Source organism: Dipodomys merriami, unplaced genomic scaffold, assembly GCF_024711535.1.
Source record: "Dipodomys merriami isolate MVZ:Mamm:240054 unplaced genomic scaffold, mDipMer1.0.p SCAF_5, whole genome shotgun sequence".
Taxonomy (NCBI): domain Eukaryota; kingdom Metazoa; phylum Chordata; class Mammalia; order Rodentia; family Heteromyidae; genus Dipodomys; species Dipodomys merriami.
In genome coordinates this window covers 43,592,574-43,617,150 of record NW_027206068.1, presented here as the reverse complement: position 1 = coordinate 43,617,150, position 24,577 = coordinate 43,592,574, and the positions used below count along the sequence as shown (strand labels likewise).

Sequence of the window (24,577 nt, the reverse complement as noted above, 5' to 3'; positions counted from 1 at the left end):
GTTCCTGTCCCCAAAATTGTATCTGATAATGTTCTAAAGTCTAAACATACTTATCTTATAAAAGATACTTAGTTCTTGGACATAAAATAACATAAATCTTCCCCCAACCAACAGGTTTACCTACCATCTTCAAATGTGTTTATATTCAGTGACCTACCTGCCATTCAATACCTCTGAGTTATAAAATATTGAAACTTGACTTGGAATGTTTGCTTCCTATTTTCCTGTGCATAATCACAGGACAGGAGCATTAATAAAGGGGTTGGTGCATTGGCAATGCTAAAACCTGTTATTTAGGCAGAGACATGGCAACAGCACAAGTTCAATGTGTGTAAGGGTAGCATAATTTTAGCTTGTAGTGTGTCAGACGAGAAGACACATGTAAGTAAATGTAAGAGGTAAAACATCTCAAACTATTTAATAACATCTATACTCACAAACTAAAAACAGCAACCCAGCTCTAGAAGTATTACTGGTAAAACAATATGGCGCTGATAAACTTAGAACTGGCAAAATCCATTGAACCATATTTCAGAAAGAAAAAGAACTTGAAATGGTAATACTCCGAGGATGTCCATGTGGGTGGCCAAGCATATGTTGTTGCTAAGCAGAGGAAGTGGTACACCACAATTTCTTCATAAGTGCGAGGTCTTTATAAACTCATCCTCTCGGGGGCTGTTTTAAATAGAAAGAAAATGACACAGTCCCCAACCAGGCTTCCTAACTGTTTGAGGAGGGTTGCCACTTTCCCTAAACATTAGGTTACTGTGGGGGAATTTTCCAAAATAGTCAACAATTCCATTTTTTTTAAACTTAGCTCTTCCTCCCAACCTAAGACACTTGTAATACAGCAAGAACTATATTTAGTCTAGCAGGAGATGTAAGTTATTTTTACTATGCTGACTCTTACCTGACAGTGGAAAACATATTCTGGTGTGGTTTTCTTAAACTTCATGTTCCAAACCAACGCCACTCCATCTGGTTCATGAGGAGCATCTTCATTGTTGTTGTAAGAAGCAACCATCAGCTCAGGGTACTAAATGGAAGAGGTCATGAGGATTCATTATCCAAAGATGACAACACAAGTAAACCATCCTTTTACCTATATATACATACTGTACTACATACTTTGAGTGGTGCTTTCTTTTAAAATTGTGACATAGTTAATATCCACCTATGACCCCAAACTACTACAATCTGTTTATGGTCTCAAACACACTGTGTATTATTATACGATCACTGATATGTACCAAATTCTGAACTGCGAACACTGTATGACTTCTGTGGTGTATATGACATTTTGGGCCACTGTCTCCCCACCTCTCCATCCCCTCTCCTATATTAGCTTCCATTCGAACTTTCCTAATTTTCTTCCTTGGCTACATTTTAAAGTCCTTATAGGTTCTCTCTTTTTTTTTTTGTTACATATAGCCCAAAGGATAAACCCCCAAGAGCTATTTTCTGTCCTTGTTTTTGCCTCTGTTTACACATACTCTACAACTACTCCATCGTCTTAAAAAATCTTACTGTGATGATACTTTTTAAATCTTTCTCTAGGCCTCATATCTGTTCAAGTTCAGATCAAAATACCTGTCTGCCTACTGGGGATTCCTCAGGAATGTTCAGAAATGTATCAGATGCAATGCAGAAAAATAAGTCTATCAACTTCCATATGAAACATACTTCTCTTTCAACATTTCTACCTATCCTCTTTTTTCATACTTTATCTGTTTAGTCTCCTACAACCTTCCTTTCCTATCCTCAAGCACTATTACCTGTCTCATGGGCTTGTATGAGGCCAACAGGTACTTGACTCTGATCTTACTATCATTGGAAGAACTCTTCTGTGCTCTTTATAATCACAAACTCATATTACCTGGCTTAGCATAGACATTAAGTTGACCAGACAAACCTAACTAACCCCACTTCTCCTTCCTTGCCTGTTAGGATTCTATTTTGTAACCTTCCTGTTAAAGCATCTGTCCAGTTGTACTGATTTTCTCTGCCTATGTCTGTTACTAGACGGTAGGCTCTTTGAACATAGGGGCTGGTGTTTATTGATCTCTGAATATATGGTCTACTAAATCTTAGGGACTGACAAGAATAAAAATCTGAATTTGTTTTATTTTTTAGTAATTATGGTCAGTAGAAATATTTAAACCTTTGTTGTCAGACAATACCAATAATAAAGGTTTAAATGAAACAAACAGAAGGTATACAATAACAAGGAGAGCTTTACAGTGATGTGCATGCAAGAGATACCAACTTGCCCTCTATTATCTCTTCTGCCTGTGATTAAATAAGCTAAGAATGAGATTCACAAGAGATGCTTATGAGAACCTATTTCATGAAACTTCCACTTCTACCTGGAATTTTCATGAGGCAGCATCAATAAACAGGTAATTGTATCTTTACACCAATGGATATCTATACTGCATATGTATATGTATATATATATATGTGTATATATATATATATATATATATATATATATATATATATATATATATAAAACAGTATGTATTAACTAAAGACAACCCATATAAATTGGAGCCCTGAACTTTCCCCCTCTTTTAAGCATAACTAGATCTAAGCCTTCTATGTGGTTTTATTCATTCTTTCAGTTGCAGAGAGTTGTAACTTGCTGGTTGGTACAGAGGAGGTGGAAGTGTGCAGCTATGCACATGTAGGTGGCCAACAGGGGAAGTAATCCTTCTTTATTAGAAAATCTTTCTCAGTAGACGAATCAAAGCCTATTAACCAAGGCCTTTGATTCAAAGCCCATTCAACGAAACTAGCATCCAGATAAACACAGAAGTCTCCAGACTGTCCAAGGGAAGTTTAACTATGTCACATGTGAAAAGGCAACTCTGTAAACACCAACCCCACTCCCACAGGGGCGACAGAGCAGCCAGATGTGTCTGCAGTAATACCCCACAGCTTTACATCTGGGTCTCATCGATGGCACAACTGGTCTCTTTTCTTTTTTCCATTTAAGGATATTTTAACGTATTTGGCTTTTAAATTCACTTAGAAAACAGGCTATGCTATAGTAAAATACTAGGGAAATGCCTTTGGCATAATTTCTATAATTGGGATGACAAGACCTGGAGTTAGTGATTTAAATCTTATGTCATGATTTCAAAAGTGTCTCATAGGTTGTCTTTTGGGGCTGTTGGTTTATTTCAGCACAACCAGTTACATTTTCCTTTCTTTTTTCCCCTAATAAATTCTTTTGACAATTATTTAAATATAAAGGGTTGAAATGATGATTTTGACCAATTGTGAAATTTGTGGTCATTTAATTATCCACAGTGGTAGGTTATCCAATATTAATGTTAGAGGGGAATTTAATCCCTCTAACACAGCTATGCTCTGAGGAAGGAACCAACATGAGTTCAGTGCTTACTATATTCCAGACACTGAGATGGGAGAGACTTGATCTCATTTGCTCCTCACAACCTCTGTAAAGCAGTGTTTTACTCTGTTCTTCAGAAAAAGAAGCCAGGAATCCCCAGGTAATTCACTTGTTTCCAGTTACATTGCTAATAAGTAAGGAAGTGAGGAGCTCTCTGGAAGCCTGCTGGGCTTCCAAGACCATGCCCTTACCTCTCAATTGTGGCATGTGTCAAGTGCTAGATACACATATGTAAAAACACAACACACTCTGCTCTATAGGAGTCCAACCTCAAGATGCGTGTAGCAACTGTAAAGCAGAGATCAGAGAGAAATATAAACATGTCTCTGTAGACACACAGGAATTGGATACAGGTAGGAGTGCAAAAAAAAGTGCTAGCTGGGGTGAGATGTGGTGAGGAGGTCGCTGGCAGGAACTTGTGAGAAGAGAGGAGTATTGAATTAAGCCTTGCCAAATGAGTTGGGGTACTGGGTATAAGAAGGAGGAGATTATGGGAAAGAACAGAAAAACAGCTTAGGAGATTCTTTCTGTATCACAGGATTCCCTTCTTGGGAATTACTCAATTCTTAAGTGTGTTAACTTCCAGAGATAAGTAATTAATTGTAGGGCTGATACTTGACCAAACTAATTTAATGGCTTCTCTAACTGAAGTGTAAATTTTGAACTGAGATATACAACCCATGAGCTGAGGAATGCTTCAGGTGAATGACAACATCCTACTGGTCTTTTGGCCACTAATTTTTTTTTTTTACTATTCCTAAGTTTAACTCTTATTTTTTGTCCATGGGTTCCCTAATTACCTTAGCGCCTGTCTAATGAATTTCCTTTTTACTTAACCTAGTCAGAAGGTTTTTATTTTTTGTTTTAGTCAAGAAAATGTATGAAGGACCATTGGCTGTGTGAGGAAGGGTAAAAGAAAAGGATGTTGTAATGTATAATTACTGGGTCCTGAGTACAGGTGAGTGATGTCTGATTTAGCTGGACTGCAGAGGCGGTTGGAACAGTCACATTTCTTACAACTCCTAATATGCCTGCTACTATTTTACTGAAGCCTCATCTTGCTTTTCTTCTTTAATAACCTTGAGTTGCACCTGGCTCCATTCATAAAGTCAATTTATTCCATGTAAACCTGGTCTTTGGAACCTCATAAAATGGTGGTGGGGATTCCAATATTTCTTATACCCTTTATAAATTGTATCTTTCAGAATTGCTAACCTCCTTCCCACAGTGTATATGGGCAGATCTCTCTCTCTCTCTCTCTCTCTCTCTCTCTCTCTCTCTCTCTCTCTCTCTCTCTCTCTCTTTCTCTTTCTCTCTCTCTCTCTTTCTCTCTCTCACACACACAGAGGTAAAATAAATGTCATATCTTCATGATGCCATTTTTGCCCTTCCCAATGTCACTTTTTGCAACACAAACATCCAAGATGCTGTGCTGAAACAAATCCATGGGCAATGGGTCCAATCACACACTTAAGTTAGGCAAGACTAGCCCCCTGATGTTAGCCCAGTGGCCTCTCAGGGAGTGTGGACCCAGGAAGTCACTAATAGCTTTTGGTTGAGATGTGTGTCAGTTATATTTCCTGTGTAATTTCCAGACCTGTAGTGAACATGCCGAACTAAGTGTTTCCTCAATCTTGGCGCTGATTTCTTTGCATTCACGTAAGTATGTTCACAGACCACCCACATAGTAGTGGAAAAAGGTTGGGAAAACCCTGTTTGTCTTTCTGTTGGTCATGCTCTTTATGCTTTGCTGAGTGGGTGTAAAAGGGGATTCAGGAGGAGAGAACTTCCACCCATTTGGTGACTGATGACAGTCCAGTTGTGGGGAATCATTTGGCTCTTCAGTTCTCCACAGATTAGGTTGGATTCTTATCACCCATTTACTGTTCTGCCTAGATAAATCTCTTCTTCATCTATTTGCTTAAATCCCAGTGTTCATAGAAGTCCTACTCTCAAAAGAACTGTTAAGAGTACTTGTGTCTGCCTCACAGCATCTGCAAGCTGTCTTCTTACAGATTTAGAGGCCATTTGTGGGAGAGGCAGCAGTGGTTAAGAACAAATGCCTTAGAAGGCTGACAGGCTTGACTTGGACTCCACTACATCCCACTGAAGCAATTTGTAGCAAGTTACTTAGTTTCTCTGCTGCCCCAGTTTCTTCAACTATGCCATGAAAATATTAATAGTAGTTGCCTCATATGATTTTATGAGGATACAATAGGATAAAGCTTTCAGAGAAATTGGCACAGTGCTTGATGTATAAGATACACAAATTAAAACAAATTACAAACGTGGACACCAGACCTTCTGTATTCAAATTCTGATATTAACCCAACTGAACCATGTGCCTTTGTACATGTTGCTTAACTGCTCAGTGCTGGGCATCATGCATGGTATGTTGTCAGCTGGCTAACTTGCTTACTTATCAAATAAACTTTTGGTAAATTTGCCTGCTTTCACTGCCAATGCCACCCTGGGAGTTTAGACTTTTGTTCTATTGGCTGGAGAAATTTAGAAAATGGAGTAATTAGATTTGTGTTTTCAGAAGATTGGTTAGATGGCTTGAGAGAAAACTCTAAATGGATATGCATTAAGGTCCAGATAGTTAGGAAGTTAAAAATTGCACCTCTTTATAAGATGATTAATATATGTGCAAAGTGGAGAGTCTTAATAACAGCCTGGGTTCTAGAAAATGGTTCAGAAAATTATACTTTAGACTTCTGGGTACACTGTGATGCCTTTAACATAGATATAATTATAATAGGAAAGAAAGGATATGGGAAATAGGATATGTGTGTTATGTAGGAATAAGGAATGTAAGATCAGTTTGAAATTCTGTATGACATCTGTGTGGCTTTGTCTGGTATACAAAGTTGAATCCAGGAGTGAGACTGAGAGAGAAATAAAGCAGGTAGTGTAGGTTGTAGTTGAAGCTCCAGACAGGGAAGTGATCTTTCCCAGAAAGTGTATTGAGACAAAGGGTCAATGCTGAGGGCATGATCAAGGAATTCTTGAAATGTCAGAGGACTAGCAGAAAGTAGAATGGACCAAAGAGAATTCAATGGAAGGAGGGTGTTTCTAAAAGAGTAATAAAGTCAATTCAGCCAATTTGCACAGACGTCAAAGCGGATGAAGGCTTCAAAATATCCACAGGATAGGAACAGTAGAAATCAGTGGTGACTCTAATTAGAGTTTTATAGACAGAATGGTTTAATTTCTTGTATGGTATCTAGCACATAGTAGGGACTCAATAAACACAAATAACTTAGTGTAGAATTAAAACAAAGCCTTATAAAACAAGAAAGAAAATCAGGAGGCATAGAGAAGAGAATTGTTAGTAAGTATATACAATGTGGATAAATAAATCTATTTATTTGTATATTTTTGTTTGTTTAATTTCATACTTTTTTGTGCCAGTCCTCAGGGCTTGGGTGCTCAAGCCAGTGTTCTACCACTTGAGCTATAGCTTCACTTCTGGCTCTACAGTCTGGCATTACAAGTCTCGCAGACTTTCCTGTCCTAACTGGTTTAGAAAACTGAGATCCTCATATTTCAGTCCCTTATGTAGCTAGGATTATAGGCATGAACCACTGGTACCTGGATCTATTCAGCCAAATGCATGAAGATGTAGGCTCAACTTGTACTCTGCCAATAATAATTCTTACCTGGAGAGACCAGTCCATACAAGTGACTACCCGATGCTTGGACCAATGCTCATCATAGAACTGACGATTGAAAGAAAGATTGGCTCCAGCTTGAACATCCCTAGGAAGGTTTAAACAGCAGTGATAAATATGGTGCTTCAGAATGAGGCTTTCTCTCTATGTTGCTTATACTGAATCAGTGAAGTGGCAAAAGTATGGCACATAATACTCTCGGAGGCCAACATGTCAATCTAGACAGCAAACTCTGATCACAAATAAATGAAGTAAAGATGGTCTCCTTTATGAACAGCTCTCTCTGTAGGCACAGAAAAGTTTTCCACATGTTATTCTAAGCCTGGTATGAAATGTCATATTTGTTTCAGGTTCCCATGTTGGCTGATCCTGAAGCATACTCCTTCCCTTAATTGGTTTTAGCCTGAAGCACCATTTATTAAATTTTCCTGCTATCAAGGGAGCATAGAAAAAGGCAATTCTTAGTTATCAATGCTACTTCATATGTCATTAGAAGTGATATACATGTTTCTTTCTCCGTGTAAATTCTAGTAGGCTTCTAGTAAATTCTAGGAGGCAGTAGGCTGCCTCCTTGCCCAGCAGTGCTAGTGATTATTAGTTCTCTCTCTCTTTTTCTGTTTTGTACTCTTCCTTTCTTCCTCTTCCTTCCTTCTTTCCTTCCTTCCTTCCTTCCTTCCATTCTTCCTTCCTTCCTTCCTTCCTTCCTTCCTTCCTTCCTTCCTTCCTTCCTTCCTTCCTTCCTTCCATTCTTCCTTCCTTCCTTCCTTCCTTCCTTCCTTCCTTCCTTCCTTCCTTCCTTCCTTCCTTCCTTCCTTCCTTCCTTCCTCCCTTCCTTCTTTCCTTCCTTCCTTCCTTCCTTCCTTCCTTCCAGTCTTTGTGCTGGTAGTAGGGCTTGAATTCAGGGCCTAGGTGCTTTCCTTTAGTTTTTTTCTTTTGCGCAAGGCTGGTGCTCTACCACTTAAGCCACAGCTCTACTTCCAATAGTGATAATTTATTCAATGAGGCAGCCTGGTAAAGAATGAGAGATTCACCAGAAGTGTTTCAGACACTTAACCTTTCTGTCATGGTCCTAAACAGCATTTAGGTCTAAGAGGATTACACTTTGGCTAGTGTTTACTAGGTTAATGTTCAAGTGATGCCAACACCATCTTTGAAGAACTCTGGACTGCTCAGACAGTAGCTCCAAGGGACTGAGGACTTAATGTGAGTAAGGCTTGCTCTGTGCCAGTGGGTTTGGATCTGCAAAAAATGCTGCCTAAATTGCTTGAGTTTCAGTTCCGGAATTCCTCCATGTTCACTTTTCTCTCAGTTTGCTGTTTTCCCCACATCACTCATCTTGTGGAGCTCCTTTCTACACTGGATAACCAAGCTCTAGACTGTTTATTTGGGTCCACATCAGCTGACCTATTATAGTCTCTCCACCAACCCCAACTCTATCAGTTCTACCATTTCAAATTTAGGTAGAGACACAGACACTCAGAAAATAATAGGACAAACAAAATCAACTGAGCCATAAGCAGTGGCTTTTTAAAAGAAAGCAAACCCCACAGGACAACTTGTTCAATTTATATTCAAAGTATTCTAAAGTTGCTGACAACTCTTGAGAACATTTTTAGGGCTCCACTTTGGAACTGTTTCCAGAGCGTCTGTTAATTCCTTTCAGTGTCCTCAATAATGATACCACACTGTCCTTTAAGAATGCATTTGAATTTTAGAAAGGGTGAAAAATTAGGTCTGATGAAAAGGACAAGCTCTTGAATGAAAGTAGTTTGTAGCTAAAACCTAGCTATATCATTTCTTATAAGGCTTGTAAAGTAGCTCCTGTTACCCTACAATGATATGTTGTCTTGCTTTCTTATTTATTTATTTTGTTTCTAATATCCGTTAATCATACCTGTTTCCCAAAATGTATGTGTAAATATACATATAAATGCATATATATGCATAATCTTTTTGCATAATCTTATAGGCTGAAAAAAGAGCAGTTTCCAGGTTCTCATCTGTCATGTCAGCTAAGTTATCCTATGTTTCATGTTTAGTTTCTTTAGCTTTCTGTTTGCTGAGCCATTAAAAATGGATCTAGTGAATGAAATACAAATTTCCTATAAAATTTTTTTCCCCAAAGGACAGTGAATGATATACACTTCCCATCTCTTTCACCTGGACCGGGCTCTAGGTCTTAAATTCCAAAGCATTTCATAGACAAACATAATAATTACAGAGAAATTTCAGGTCAGAAGTTATAACCAAAGCTCATTGTCAAAGCTGCTAGACAAAATCAATCCTAGAATTTCATCCTCCTCAAATTTGCTAGATTTGGGATTTGACCAATTAATACATAAAAATATATTCAGAATCAACAGATGGAGCATTGCATACAGAAGAGGCTAAGGCTGGAGGATTGCTTTAGCCCAGGGATTTAGGACAAGAATAAAGACATTATACAAATGACAACTTGTCATTATATATATATATATATATGTATATGTATATATAGTCCCTTATACCTATATGCCTATATAGATATTTTAATGAATGCAAGAGAGACTAACCCATCCTTTTCCTCTAGTTCTCGACCACTGTAGTCGAAAAAGATATCGGAATCTTCAGCCAAAGCTCTTTCAATTACCCGAATTGTTCCATCAAAAAAGATGAGGAATTCCTCTGAATGAAGGATCTGCTGTTTTTCTTCCTCAGTCAGCTCTCTTGGTGGAGCTTTTTATATAAAAGAAATTGTTAGGAAAGAAAAGAGGGACAATTAAAACTTTTCCAGAGAAACCAAAGTCTAAGGACAACTTATCAAGAGTAATAAGATACAATGAAGCAAACCATTATTAATATGGATTCTAAATTGTTCCAAAACCCCTTGTAGTATTCCTCCATATCTTAACTGGAATAATTCTTATTATAAAGAATAGGAAGTGATTACAAATAAAAAATAAATGATCATGTCTTTAGCAATCAGTTCTGAATGTTTCTTTCTTTAGAAGTGAACTTGAAAAACAGCTCAAATAGGCATAATAGGTAAATTTACATAATTGTATGTTACATACTATTATAAGGGTGTATATTAAACAATCAGCAATTACCTATAATAATGTCCAACTAGTGCCTTTTTCCTTTTTTACTAAATAAACTTATTTACTTTGGATGGATAGTTGGAAAGGCTGATATTTGTTATAAAGTTTCATTCAAAGCTGAACTATATTTTTATAAATATGTTCTTGCCCAGCTATAGTTCGCCTTTAAATAAACACATGGGACAAACAAATGCTTCTATAAGTTACTCCACTTTTATGCCTTATTTATAGTATAATTAATATTAACACACTGAATCTTAATATACAAAATAAGACAGAGGGATGAACTAATCAGCAGTGTGTCCTAGAATCTGAAATTGAGTTTACTTTATCATGAGTCAGTTATAGAAACCATTCCTTCAATAGCAGTTTTGCATAACATTATAGAGAAGGGATTAGAAACTCTCCCAAACTGGAAAACCTCCAGGACAGAATCTACTAACTGAACCTCTGGGGATCTCCAAGAACCCTAGTTCAATTCTTGTGCAGAGACACCTCCATGAACATTGGATTCCAACTTTTAGCAGCATAGCTCAACTTGTAGGAGGAAGGCCATCCACAAACACAGTTGTGATGCCTGGTGGAATCATTTACTCAGTTTCCTAAAAAGTTCAAACTTCCATGACCATCTTTATTACCAAGACAAGTTTCTACATGGTGATGTGGTCAGAAGAATCTTTTGTCTTTTCTTTTTTTCTTTTTGGTACTGGGGATCGAACCCAGGACGTTGCACTTGCTAGGCAAGCGCTTTGCCACTGAGCTACATCCCGGCCCGGTCAGAAGAATCTTTTGAGGTACAATTACATTCAACAAAATATTTTATGAAAGTATTACTTGGTTTAATTAATGCATATCAAAGTCACTGGACGTCTCAAACTTAGATGATTTAAAACATCCTTCCCTTGTTGGCTTCTCCTTTTCGGCCAGAAACTATGATCCAGGGAGGCTGGAGGGTTGAAAAATCTGTTTGTTCAACAAAGTAGAATAATTTTCATGTAGTTGGTTCACACTGTAAGCAATGTTGTCTTTGTACTATTATGGCACATCATCACCTATACCAGCTACACCAGAAGGTTTCCAAACATGGTACAACCTAGAATTCCTAAAGGAAGTGAGAAATATTTCCTTGTTATCGAAGGCTCCAGAGCCCTAAAATTCCCACTGTGCACTGGAATTTTCCCAAGTCGCCCTCCATTTCTTCTGTGTTGTGTTGCCCAGATACCAGTTTGAGAAATGGTAAAGCTGGAGATGTGCAGACTTTTTGTCTAAGAATTGACAGAACAGGTGAAGAAAATTGAAAAACCAAGCTAGAATTACCCTGTCATTTGTTAACTCTGCTTTTTTCAGCAGTTAACCCCCTCTGAGAAGTTTTATCTCTAAAATAGGAATAGTGATACCTAAACTTTAAAGAGTGGTTTGAGCACAAAAGAATGCTTGACACATAGCTACTCTTTCAATAATTAGCAAATAAGTAGTAATTTTAAAACTCCAATGTAACATTTAAACTGGCTCATTCAATACAATAAAACTATTATATAAACTAGGGAAAAGGCAAAGATCTATAAGATGTTAGCTCCACTTTACTCTGGCTAATATTTTTACATAAATAAACTTCAGTAAACAAGGAGTAGGGACCAAACAATGTCATATTTTAAAAAGACTCACACAGCCATGACCACCATTAATGGATGATTTGAGACACACTTGAAATTAAGCAAAGAAGTAGGAACTTTTTCTCTTTATTCCTTTTCTGTGTTCTAAAAAACTCTGTGTAGTCTCTGTTTGTATTTGAGCCATTTGTAATGCACCTGTATCTTTTCTTAGAGGTCCATTACCTTGAATAAAAAAATAATATCTGTGTAATTTTCTGTAATTTTTTCTTCCCTGTAGTGTATTGTCACTTTGATCTCAGCTTTCAATACACCCAGCTCTTCTCCAGAGGAACATAAATGGCTGATCAAAGTGTACTTGCAGGGGCCAAGTTCAGGTGGGCAAAGCAGTGGCCTCTCTAGATACTGTGCTTGACAATGCAATATTTGGCCTGAAATTAAATGGCTACTGGAGCAAAACAAAGGCTATAGTCTGTATTAAACTTTGATGTCTAACAGGGATCAAATGACCTGATTTGTTTGCACAAAATAATAATGCACATGAGCAGATAATTACTTCTTAAAGTCCTAAACAATATTCAACTTGCAAATTAAGTAGGGTCATAGTTATTTTGATTTAAAAAAACTACTTTTTCTTAAAGATCTTTAAATTGATAAGCATGGTTATGATATTATGAAAATAAAGTAGGCAGAAACTGCAAACAAAAAACTGTATTCAGAAATAAAGTTTCCTTGGATGTTAATAATATCGATAAATGGAATCCTCAAAACTTAAAATATGATACAAACAAACAGGGATAGAATTCTTTGGCTCTAGGATGAGCCCCAAGCTCTTTATTCATATTTCTGTAGTTTTCTCTATACCCTAAAAGTAATAAATTATATTTTCAAGAAGTTCATAGTAGAAAAAGGTATGAATTTATTTACTAGCAAAAGGGAATCAGAATACAATAGGGATAATGGGTAATATTTTCCTTAGAAGTAAAGCAGAAAATGTTTTTTTCTTTATTTGCTTATTTATTTTTTTCTTTATTTACTTGTTTTCATGACATATAGGATGATTCCTTCAGAAGTCAACAGTTACTAAACTTCCATACATTTGAAGTACACGTTAAAAAAGATTCTACAAAGAGTAGAATATAGGAATATGACTTACATATAACCCAGAATAACAATATAATTTGCAATAATTAGTATATGTCTAGGATAATCTTATCAAACAAGCAGAAAAGCTCAAAAGCTATGTACATATGACCAGATAAGATGATGCTAAGTGAAATGAATCCTTGAGACTTTTGATCTCTAATTAATCACTCAAAAGCCAGGTGTTGAAGTGTGGCTCAAGTGATAGAATACCAGCAAAAAAAAGGACAAACAAATGAGCAAAGGACAATACCTAGGCCCTGAGTTCACGCCCCAATATGGTCACTCACATACATACACAAAACTACCTACATATTTTTACTGTTGCATGCACTTTGATGCTACATGGGAAAAAATGTTAAAAGCTAGTGAGCACTGATTTACCTTTTTTTTTTTCCTGCAACTTTCTCCCTTACTACTTTTTTCTTCATTGCCCGCCCTGCCCCGTCCCCAAAGCTAGATTTCTCAAAAATGTGTCTGAAACTGACTGTTAAGTTTTAGCCCAGAGCATATTTTTATGGTAGAATAAAAAAACAATCCCTGCAACAGAGGATTCGTAATGAAGTGCTGACACAGCCATGCACTGTGGAGCCTGTGAATGGCGCCGCCGTTACATCTGCTAGAGATTCCTTTAAAACTGCAAGATACTGTCTCACGTTAAAAAATAAAAAATAAAAACCCAGCCAGATAGTTTGATGCCAACATAAACATGCTTTTAACCCATTATGTGCTAATTTTCAGAAAAGCCATTAATGGAGAAGAAGGCACACGAGTGCAGCAGTAACAGGAAACGTTCTTTCAAACGTCTTGACTTTTAATGTGACTTTAATCAATTCCATGTAGCATGAGGAACAGAAAAAAAAAAAAGGAAGGGTGTTTTGATGCTTGGAATTTAAGAAAGAGGTTTCTTTGCTCTTCCAGGAGAGATGTTTTGGAGATTGGATTTGAGGGGTTTGAGGGGTGGTGTTGATAGGGAATCTAAGCCAAGAGGCAGAAAAACCAGCTTCTCATCACCCTGTATGACTTAAACACAGTTAGCAAAACAAAAAGTATTTTAACTGTTTTTTCCCCCTTTCTGTGCCTGTGATAATGACTGATTAGGTTTATATGTATGTGTGTGTGTGTGTGTGTGTGTGTGTGTGTGTGTGTGTGTGTGTGTGTGTGTGTGTGTGTGTGTGTGTGTACACTCGGGCTTGAATTCAAGGCCTTATGCTCTTGTTTTGCTTTGCTCATGGCTGGTGCTCTACTACTTGAGCCACATCTCCACTTCTGGCTTTTTGCTGGTTAATTGGAGATAAAATTCTCTCAGATTTGTCTTCTCACTCTGGCTTTGAACCAGATCACAGCTTCCTGAGTAGCCAGGATTATAGGTGTGAGTCACCAGCAGCTTACCAAGTTTTTCTGTATTTGATGTTGGTATAATTTGTGGAGGGGAAGGGAAAAAACAAATTGTTTAAATAGGGGTACAGGTGGACCCATTGCAACAATGAGATGTACAAGATGTTATGTCGAAAAACGAACTTTACAACTTTAGCGGGGGGGAGGGAATGGTGGGCAGCGGGGGTGGGGGGTGGTTGGAAGGGTGGTGGTGGGAAGGGGGCGATGGGAAGTGATGGTAAGGGGAAACAAAGGAGGAGGCAACAATGCTTAATAAGAAATGCACTCATTACCTTGCCCATGTAATTGTAACCCCTCTGTATGGTATTTTCACAATAAAAAAAAGAAGTGTTTTTAGGAGAAATTTAAATATGAAATATATCCCAACAAATACATTCTGGATGTCTCAGAACAAAACAACCCTGGTGCCTCTGTCGAGTCATTGCTAAGATTCTGAATCTCCTTTCTGCCTTCATTCATCCTCTAGAACTTGACCACACTCCCACCTCCTTGTTGCCTGAGACCAGGCACAGGAACAGGAATTGGAGCCTTAATGACAGTTCTGGAAGGAGTTGGAAAGCATTTGCCTGCATCTGTTTCATTGTGGCCCAGGCAATTGGGCTCCTGTTTTAAAGTTATGACTATGGAAAAGTTGAGCACAGAGACTAAGGCGCACCAGATAGGACCTAGTCACAGACCAGGGCACTGGAAGACAAGACCGCTAATGATAACTTGGAAAACTTATACAGCACTTACTTGATGCCAAGTTGTTTCTTATTGGCTCCTTTTGATCTTACTAAAATCCTTAAATGGTAGACATCATCTCTGCTTGGCAAATGGGGAAACTGAGGCCAAGAAGATGCAAATTAACTAAGTCAGCAGTGATCAGCTAATAAAATGGCAGAGTAATGATTTAGTTCCAGATAGGCCCCAGGGTTAGTGTATTTAACAAAGCCTTGCAATGGCTTTTAGATAACTGATTGCACGAAACTGATTAAAACAAAACTAAGTCCACATACTTCAAATGACTTACAACGTCAAATGATTCTTAACATGAGGCAAATTTAAGAATTAACAATTGTCTAATTTAGTTGCAAATTAATGGATAGGATCATGAATGGCTATGATCTGCAGTAGGTTCAAACTACACAATGCTTCCTTTTTCCTGAAAGTAAAAAGAGACGGAAGTATGTGGGATCAATATGCAAACTCCTGTAAAAATCTTCAATGCCAACTATGTGCCATGCCTTGTGTCAGAGCTATAGCTTATCTTTAAAACTAAGAAATTCAATGGGCTTCTAATCAGGGTTAGACCAATTAGAGTTCTCATTCGAGTTAGACTAGAAACTCAGTTGGAAATATGGATGAACATTTTAATCTACTCTCAGTTCTCAGGTTTCCCTCTCCAGTTGTTCATAACAATGATATTCAAAATCTCCTAATTGAACAGGTTGAGAATCTCACTGTAGTAAAAATAAATAAATAATAGATTTGTGAGGAAATGTCATAGAGATGACCTTAGGCTTTGAATTCAACCATAAATGTTGATTCATCACTTGATTATGTATTCTTGGGTACATTTTCAAACCCTCTCTTCCATTTTTTAAAAATGATTTTCTTGTAAAGATGCTGTAGAGAGAGGTTACAGTTACATCAGTAAGGTAATGAGTACATTTCTTGTTGGGCATTGTTACCCCCTCTTTGGTTTTTCTTGCACTATCCTTTCCCTCCCCTAATCCCCCCTACCCCAGATATGGATACAAGAGCTTTTTCTTTTTTCTGTTTTTTTTCTTTTTTATCGGTCGTGGGGCTTGAACTCTGGGCCTGGGCGCTCGCTGTCCCTCAGCTCTTCAACTCAAGGCAAGTGCTCTACTACTTGAGCTACAGCGCCACTTCCGGTTTTCTGGTGGTTTTTATTGGAGATAGGAGTCTCACGGTCTTTCCTGCCTGGGCTGGCTTTGAACCGCGATCCTCAGATCTCAGCCTCCTGAGTAGCTAGGATTACAGGCGTGAGCCACCAGCGCCCGGCTTTTTCTGTTGTTTTTAATGTTTTAATGTATGTAATTTTTCCTTTTTTTTTGTATGTTCTTCCCCCTATGGTATATCCCTGTTGTCACTGTGTTTGATTTTGGTACCTTGCATCTTGTATATACAGTTATCTAATTTTGGGGAGGGGAAAGGAATAGAAATTAATCTTCCAATTTTTTTTTACCTATGGAATAGTAAAAATAATGGTATATGTTTCAAAAGAATGAAGAGTAGACTTCTTAGGGGAGATCCAATATATTGTAAACACTTAACATTAGTTACAGTTATCTCTGGACTATGAAAGAGGTTGTTTCTCCTCAGGAGCAGAGTGGAGGGAAACCTTCAACAGCACAGTTAGTACTAATGATTACTGTTGATGCTTACATGTAGAACATATGGAAAATCAGAATTTACCATTAAAGTAACTATTAATTTTTTTCTTTATATGATCATTGATCATTGGGAATATGTAGTGAAGTGAATGATACAATGATATAGCTGATATTATCTTTTCTTTTTCTTTTTTGCTAGTTCTGGGGCTTGAACTCAGCAACTGAGCACTGTCCCTAAGCCTCTTTGTGTTCAAGGCTAGCACTCTTCCACTTGAGCCACATTGCTAGCTTTCAGCTTTTTCTGAATAGTTTATTGGAAGCAATAGTCTCACAGACTTTTCTGCCCGGGCTGGCTTTGAATTGTGATCCTCAGATCTCAGCCTCTTGAGTAGCTAGGATTACAAGCATGATCCACCAGTACCCAGCTGAAATTACCTTTGTTTATCATTAGTAATACTTTTACTGTAACTGCATGCATTTTCATTCTATTTGCTTCTGTCAGGCAAGAAATAAATGACTCTTGCTTTGGAGATGGTAGTTTAGATTATTAACTGTAATACACTGAATAATCATAGAAAACCTTACATATGGGGATAAAAATTTAATTTTTATTGACCTCTAGCATTCCTTATGTTAGTAAAAGAAAACCAAACATCAATATAGTTATTCCATACATCTCCCACATCATACCTTCCTTCACCTCCTGCTTTTTGTCTTGATTTTCTGGTTCTGATTCATGGCCAACTTTGGATTCCACCATTTCCTCATCTTCCTCATCCTCTAGAAAAAAGAAAAAGAAAACTTCAGCATTTTCTTTCTTCAAAGTCTTCAGTTGCTGGTGGGAGGGAGGGGTAAAGGGTAAAGATCCAATCATTTAGGGCAAGTCAATCAGTCCACAAAGAATGCCCAAGACAAATGTTCATGAATATATGAATAAATCATCTCCAAAATGAACTTCTTTGAAAGTCTCCCCAGGCTGGTGAGGAAACCACCCAGAGTGTGCACCTGCTACGTTCCTTTCCAGATCCCCATCACATGGGACATGTTGGAACTGCCTCCCTGACCTCTGAAGCGTCTTCAGAGATGGGCCAGCAACAGATCTTAAAATGTTTCCACCTGAGAAACTTTCTCCATAGGGGACACCTGCTGTGCAGATGATTCATTTCCAATTTACTTCTCACCAAATTAGTTTGGTTTTGACCTACAGGAAAGGGTTAACTATAGGTGTGACCTCAGGTCAAATGCCATTGGCAATAAGCAACCAGTGAGAGACCCCCAAAGTTAATGCTATTGGTCTGAGCAAAAACAAGCAGCCCACCCCAAATGGTATTTACACATTCAGAATAGTTCATGCATTAATGTGAATTTAATGAGCACTAACAAAAATGAGTCCAGTCAAACAGGGCCAGATGTTATAGTGACCTTCCTGCCCTCTGTATGTGTGCTCATTCTGTCTTTTCCCTTCACCTGCCTTTCTCTCATTATAGAATGCTTGAAATCATTGGACACAATATAGAACATTTAGGAGACACTCAAGGTGTCATAAAAATCTAACTCATAGGAAATAAAATGATAAGAAACTAAACTTGTTTTCACAACTTCTGAATATAGTATTACAATTACAGTAGGCAATTCTTCTAAACAGAAGAAATGACTTCACATCCTCCCCCCACCCTCTCCCCCACCTCATACCCACTGTCATTTCTTCAATAGATATTCACAGGGGCTGGGAAGGTGGCTCAGTGGTAGAGTGCTTGCCTTGCATGCATGAGGCCCTGGGTTCGATTCCTCAGCATCACATAAGCAAAAAGAAAAAAAGCCGGAAGTGGCGCTGTGGCTCAAGTAGTAGAGCGATAGTCTTGAGCTGAAGAGCTCAGGGACAGCGCCCAGACCCAGAGTTCAGGCCCCACGACCGGACCCCCCAAAAAATAGATATTCACAGACTTTTATTATAAGATCTCAGCCTCCATGGACAACTCCATTCCCAACAAATGCTAACACGGATTTGTTCAAGATGTCAGTACTAACCACTTAAAGCATACACTATGAATATATCCTTAAATAGCCAAGTAAATATGTACGGTATGAAAAGCAACCTCAAACATTCTGATAATATTAAGAATTGTAGAAGAAATACCAATTTTATATATGAATATATAATTCAGAACATTGCCATTCAGTTACTAAAACTTCAACATAAATTTTCATTGAAAGAGTTCTCTTTCTATATATGTATATAGATTGTGGAGTCTACTTCATTACTTTATAATCATACTACAAATGTCAGAAAATTTGAAACCCTTTTAAGAATATATATATATTATTATTATTAACATACCTGTGAGGACACATTTATCATATTAAAAGTCATAGTAAAAATTTCAAAGGAATACTTAGTTATTCAGAGTTTTAGACAAACTTTTAAATCACCATTATAAATGTCACATCTAAGTCTTTCTCCTTATGGCAAGGTATTACTACTATCTATTCACAAAAGCCCACTGGGAAAGTCTTAAATAAAGTAATCCCCATTTATTGATGTGTTGTCCAGCTCCAAGGACCTATGACAAAGGGCAGTAAAGGACTAGCCAGAAGGGAGTTTCCTCTTTTGGTGAATCTTGAATGGAAAAGCAGTTTTCATAAGGTCCCTTATCTGCTAGTTCATCTTCTGTTAAACCTTCTAGAGACATTCCTTCAAATCTGTTGAAGTTGACAACTATTTCCTGACATTAAGTGCAGGGTAAATACCACAAATACAAAAATGGTAAAACCAGTGTTATGGATTGAATTGTGCCTCCCCAAATTCATATGTAAAGCCCGAAACTTCAACAGCTTAGAAAAAACAGGGTCATTGCAGATGTATAGGGTGGGTGCCTACTCTAATAGGATTGGTATTTTTTTTACCATGAACAGGAAACACCGTGTGAAGATGGAGGCCAAGATGTGGAGGAGTAGGGGGAGAGTGGAGTAGGATAGATACTTCTACAAGCCAACAGTAGCAAAGACTGTCAGCAAACCACCAGAAGCTAGGGGACAGCAAAGAACAGATTCTTCCTTGCAGCTTTCACAAGCAACTAAGGCCTGTGCCCATCTTGGTCTCAGACATTCAGACTCCAGCACTGTGAGGCATTAGATTTCTGTTTAAACCACCAGTCTGTGGTTCCTGATTGTAGAAGCTCAAGGAAATTATTAAAGCCAGTCACATGCCTTACCTTGAGTGTTTTATTTGTATAATCAAATTTATTTACCAGAATTTAGTAATAGCCCCATTTTATAGATAAAGAAAAAGCAATTTGTGTCAAAATTTTCAACCACATAACCTTGGAAGTTCTGTCTATTTTAAGGGTTTTTTTGAACAGTACTTGAGTTTGACTCAGGTGAGCACTCTATCACTGCAGCCACATCCCACCACTCCTTTTTCCTTTAGTTTTCAGGGAGGGACTTACACTTTTCCCCAGAACCCCCTCAGACAATGATCCTACCTCTGCCTGCCATGTAGCTGGTTTTGTTATGTGAGGTAGGTTTTACTATGTGACTCTGGTTTTGTAATTTTTAACTACTATGTGAAATGTCTCCCTGAGCACAGCATGACATGAATCAGAAAGGCTTTAGAGAAAGGAGTATCAGACTCTTTGAGATGGATATCCCATGGCCTGTACAAGAATCATCTATTTTCATGAAGGAAGCAAATAGAAGTTTCAATTGAGATGTTAGGTTTAAAATACTTGACAGTCCTCCACAGTAGAACAATGTATTTGCCACAATATGTATGTATGTATATATATATATATATATATATATATATATATATATATGTAGTATATTTATGTAGTCTTAAGGAAAGAGACACATATATGCATAGATTACATCAAAATTCTGTAATCATTTTCATTCTAAGCTCCACTTGATCTGAAGTTTGACTAATAATGCTTACTATGAAGCATTGATTTCTCTGGCCAGAAGGATTTGAAACTGGTGTGGAAGCAACGATTCAAGGGAAGTAATTGAGCACCCTGCTGGCTTCTACTTTCTAGAAAGAAACTTTCTGAGCCCCTATGTCCCTACATGGTAAACTGGGATAAAAAAAATCCTTCCTCAAAAATGCAATGCAGGTATTAAAACAACCAAATAAAATAATTGGTGTAAAATTGAATTTTAAACCACAAAGTTAATTGGATGTATTTATACAGAAATCATTAGCCAAAATATTGTCTTAGTTTGTTAGCACATAATGGCTGAGCACTTGCCATGTGCCAGGGGCTGAACAGGTGAAAAGGGACAGACAGATAAAAAAAATTCTTTGTGTTCACTGAGATTCCAATCAAATAGGGGAGAAAAACCACACACACACACACACACACACACACACACACACACACACATACACACACACACAAACACACACACACACACACATACACACACAAGCAAAATGTATACAGTGTCAGATGAATTCTATGAGGGAAATGTAAAGCAGGAAAATGGTTGGGGGCACTCTGGTCAAAAGAAGGAAAACCTTAATTAAAAACAGCAGGAAAGGCCACGCTGAGGTGACATTTGAGCAAAAACTAGAAATCCAGGGTACGAGTTATGTGAAGATTTGGGGGAAGTAAGACCAATAATAATCAGATCTTTCTTCTGAGTGTGGGCCCAAGGAATTGGAGTCTAAATTCATTTCTTACCAGTTCTGTTGACCATGGAGAGCTATATGCTCTCTGTAGTGCCATCTAGTTTGTACATTTGCTGCTTCTAGTTCTCAAAACTAGAGCTGACTTTACTAAATGACTTTTTAGTCATCTTTATATAGCATCAAGGTCTTATCTTCACAGACACAAACATTTTTATTTTCAACATTACTTCTTAGAAGAGTAAAAACAAAAACCCATCATGACAGAATGTCACTAAGAGCTTATTAGAAAAATCTTATTCCATGAAGGGCTTGGCTATAAAAGAGTCTAGGACCCCTCTGCACAGTGTTTTCACAATAAAATACTTATAAAAAAGGGGCTAGGCTTGTGTGCTAATTTATGCATAGAAGCATACAAGAAAATAAAGTTACGTAATATAAAAAGGTCTAGGTTTGGATATATTAGTTTATGCATAGAAGTATACCGGAAAATAGAAAATTATTAAATATATTAAATGGAGAAATCCTTCCCCCAGAGATTATGCTTTCACTCTGTTTTTTTGTTCTCCAAAAGTACAAAAATAACTATTGTGTTTATCATATGTGAAACATCCCATAAGTTACTGTAAACAACAAAAAAATTTTTTTTAAATACCTGCTTTTTAAATTGGCTGGAAATCTGTTGTAGGCATTCATTTTTAATGGCCAGAGAATTCTTTATCAGCCCTTTAAAGACATAAAGTATGCATTTTGGTGGATTCGTTAAGGAAATAAAGCACAAGAGACTGGTTTGTTTCTCTGCATACTGATATGTTTGCCTTGCTCAGCAAAGAGAGTATATTTTTCTTTAAGACTCTGGTTTCCTTTCTGGGGCAATTGGAATTACTTCTGTTGAAACCATTTCCAAAACAGTTAAATAACTTTAAAGAAAAGGATTTATGTAGACCCTCTACAGACTACTGATATATGACTTCTGCCACTCGTTCATACCCAGTACATTTCCTCTGTGTTCGGGGAGGAAAACAACTTACCACCCATGTATGGTTTCCTGTAGCGAGATCCACACAAGAAATTAAACCAGTGGCACAAGTTAATTACATGTCAGTCTAAGGAGCTAATTTCAAACAATGGCATCTTTTAGACATTGTTTTATTTAGCTCCTGTGTTCTGCTGACTCTGGTTGCCACATATATACTCCCTAGTTGGAAAAATCTTTGGTAACCACTGTTCTCCTTTCCTTAAGACTTTCTAAAGATCCAAATTAAAGAATTGCTATTATGTAGCAATTGTATATAACATCCTTCACCTGAAGACTGCCCCCTCTAGTCTGAGTCCTGCAAGTGTTTGTTTCCTTTACTAGTTTGTGATTCAGAAAGAGCTAATCTGGTCAATTTTAATAATCAGAATCATCTTGTTCCCTTGCTAAGTGCTTTACAAAAAATCTGATATAGAGGCTGGGAAGGTGGCTCAGAAATCTCTACCTTGCATGCACAAGGCCCTATGTTCGATTCCTCAGCACCACATAAGCAGAAAAGGCTGGAAGTGGCGCTGTGGCTCAAGTGGTAGATTGCTAGCCTTGAGCTGAAGAGCTAAGGGACACTGCCCAGGCCCAGAGTTCAGGCCCCATGACTGGCAAAAAATAATCTGATATATTTTAAAATGAATGCAGGGAATATGTTATTGTTTGTCTATACAATACTAAAATCCCTTACTGTCTATAGCACAGCTCTCTTTGCAGTAATTCGGTATTGGTGATAATGCCAGATGCTATTTTCCTTCCCAGGAGCCTAAAGAGGAAAGGTTTGCTTACTGTCTGTCTGTCCTGCACAGTCAGGATCTGGATGTTCCTAACTCGTGCTTTGTCTTTGGGCTCTGGAAGGCTACACAGATTCATCGGGACTACCTGGAGTGGTAGCAGTTATGCCCAACATGCTGGCTACACTTTTTCTGAATCCTTTGTCTAAGCTTTCTTGATGCTTGCCCTCTTTCAAACCTGTTCCTCTGTCTCCTGTTGATTCTGTAAGTACCAGACTTCCTTCCAATAAATTCTACCAGGGGTGGTGTCAGCACCAGATTTCCTTACAGTCACTCCCACTGGACGTGGTGCCTGCTGCTTGCAACTGGAGCTCTCAGCATACAGGGCAGCTCTCTGTGAAGAGAGAGGCTTGTGTTTTATGAGATCACTGGGTTCTTGCTTTGCTCCAACCCTCCTCTGGCCTACAAAGTGTGGATCTAAGAGGGGCTGAGTTGTGGGCCAGAAGTGCTGCTCTGATGCTAGCTTTTCGTGAGAGGGCTCCTCCATTGGCATCTCTGTAAGTCTGGGTCAGGAGCTCAGGAAAATAGAGGTAGAGAGCACAGAAGGCCATGACACTCCATTATACTGGACTCCCAAGGGCAACCTACTGCCACCAAAAAAGGGGCATAAAGCAAGCACCACATGGGTCTGAACTAAACAGGCCAGTAAATGAAAGATGCACAAGTTCTTTAGCACTACATAACAAAATTGTGTCAAGAGCGAGTGGCTCATGGCTATACTCCTAGCTACTTGGGAAACTGAAACTGGGAAGATAGTTGATTCAAGGCTAGTCCAGGAAGCAAAGTTCCTAAGATTCCCTTCTCAATAAAGACCTTAGCATTATGATGAGTGTTTGTTATCCTAACTATATGGGAAGCCTAACATAGGCCAATCACATCCAGGAAGCTAAATTCTAGTGTAAAAATAACTAGCCAGGGGGGAGAGGGAGAAAAATGAGGGAAAGGTAACAAATTACACAAGAAATGTAACCACTACCTTACATATGTAACTGTAACCCCTGTGTACATCATTTTGACAATAAAATAAAAAAAACTCAAATGAAGTAAAAGAAAATTCATGCATGTTTTCTTCTCCTTACAATTATATTACCATCAACTGTAACTTTAAGATTGGATGGATTTAAAAAATACTGAGCTATTCAATAAGAAATGTATTCATTGCCTTATGTAACTGTAACCCCTCTGTGTATCACCTTTACAATAGCAATAAAAATATAAAAAATAATGAAAAAATAATTAGCAAAAATCAGGACTGGAGATATGTCTTGACTGTAAGGGAATCTGCCTAGCACATGCAAGGAACTGAGTTCCTTGCAAGAAAGTTCCAAGTAAGGACAAAAGAAAAAAGAAAAAAAAAGAAAATTTCTGCTAATTAAATTGTATTACATAATTTATTCTAATGTAAAATATTGTTAAGGTTGAAATTGATTAAAGAATATGTAGCTCATGAATTACAGAAACTAACTTCTAAGA

General features: G+C 37.7%; 1 protein-coding gene across 4 annotated transcripts in view; it reads right to left on the bottom strand.

Annotated features, from left to right (window-relative positions):
• Dync1i1 (dynein cytoplasmic 1 intermediate chain 1) overlaps positions 1-24,577 on the bottom strand; it is a 280,550-nt gene that overhangs the window by 103,048 nt on the left and 152,925 nt on the right. For all 4 annotated transcript variants that reach the window (XM_069996539.1, XM_069996541.1, XM_069996540.1 and 1 more), the window contains 4 exons: positions 17,353-17,442; positions 9,645-9,807; positions 7,081-7,180; positions 911-1,036 (listed from right to left, as the gene is read on the bottom strand). In XM_069996539.1, coding sequence (XP_069852640.1) covers positions 911-1,036; positions 7,081-7,180; positions 9,645-9,807; positions 17,353-17,442 — 479 coding nt within the window. The remainder of the gene's footprint in view (positions 1-910; positions 1,037-7,080; positions 7,181-9,644; positions 9,808-17,352; positions 17,443-24,577) is intronic.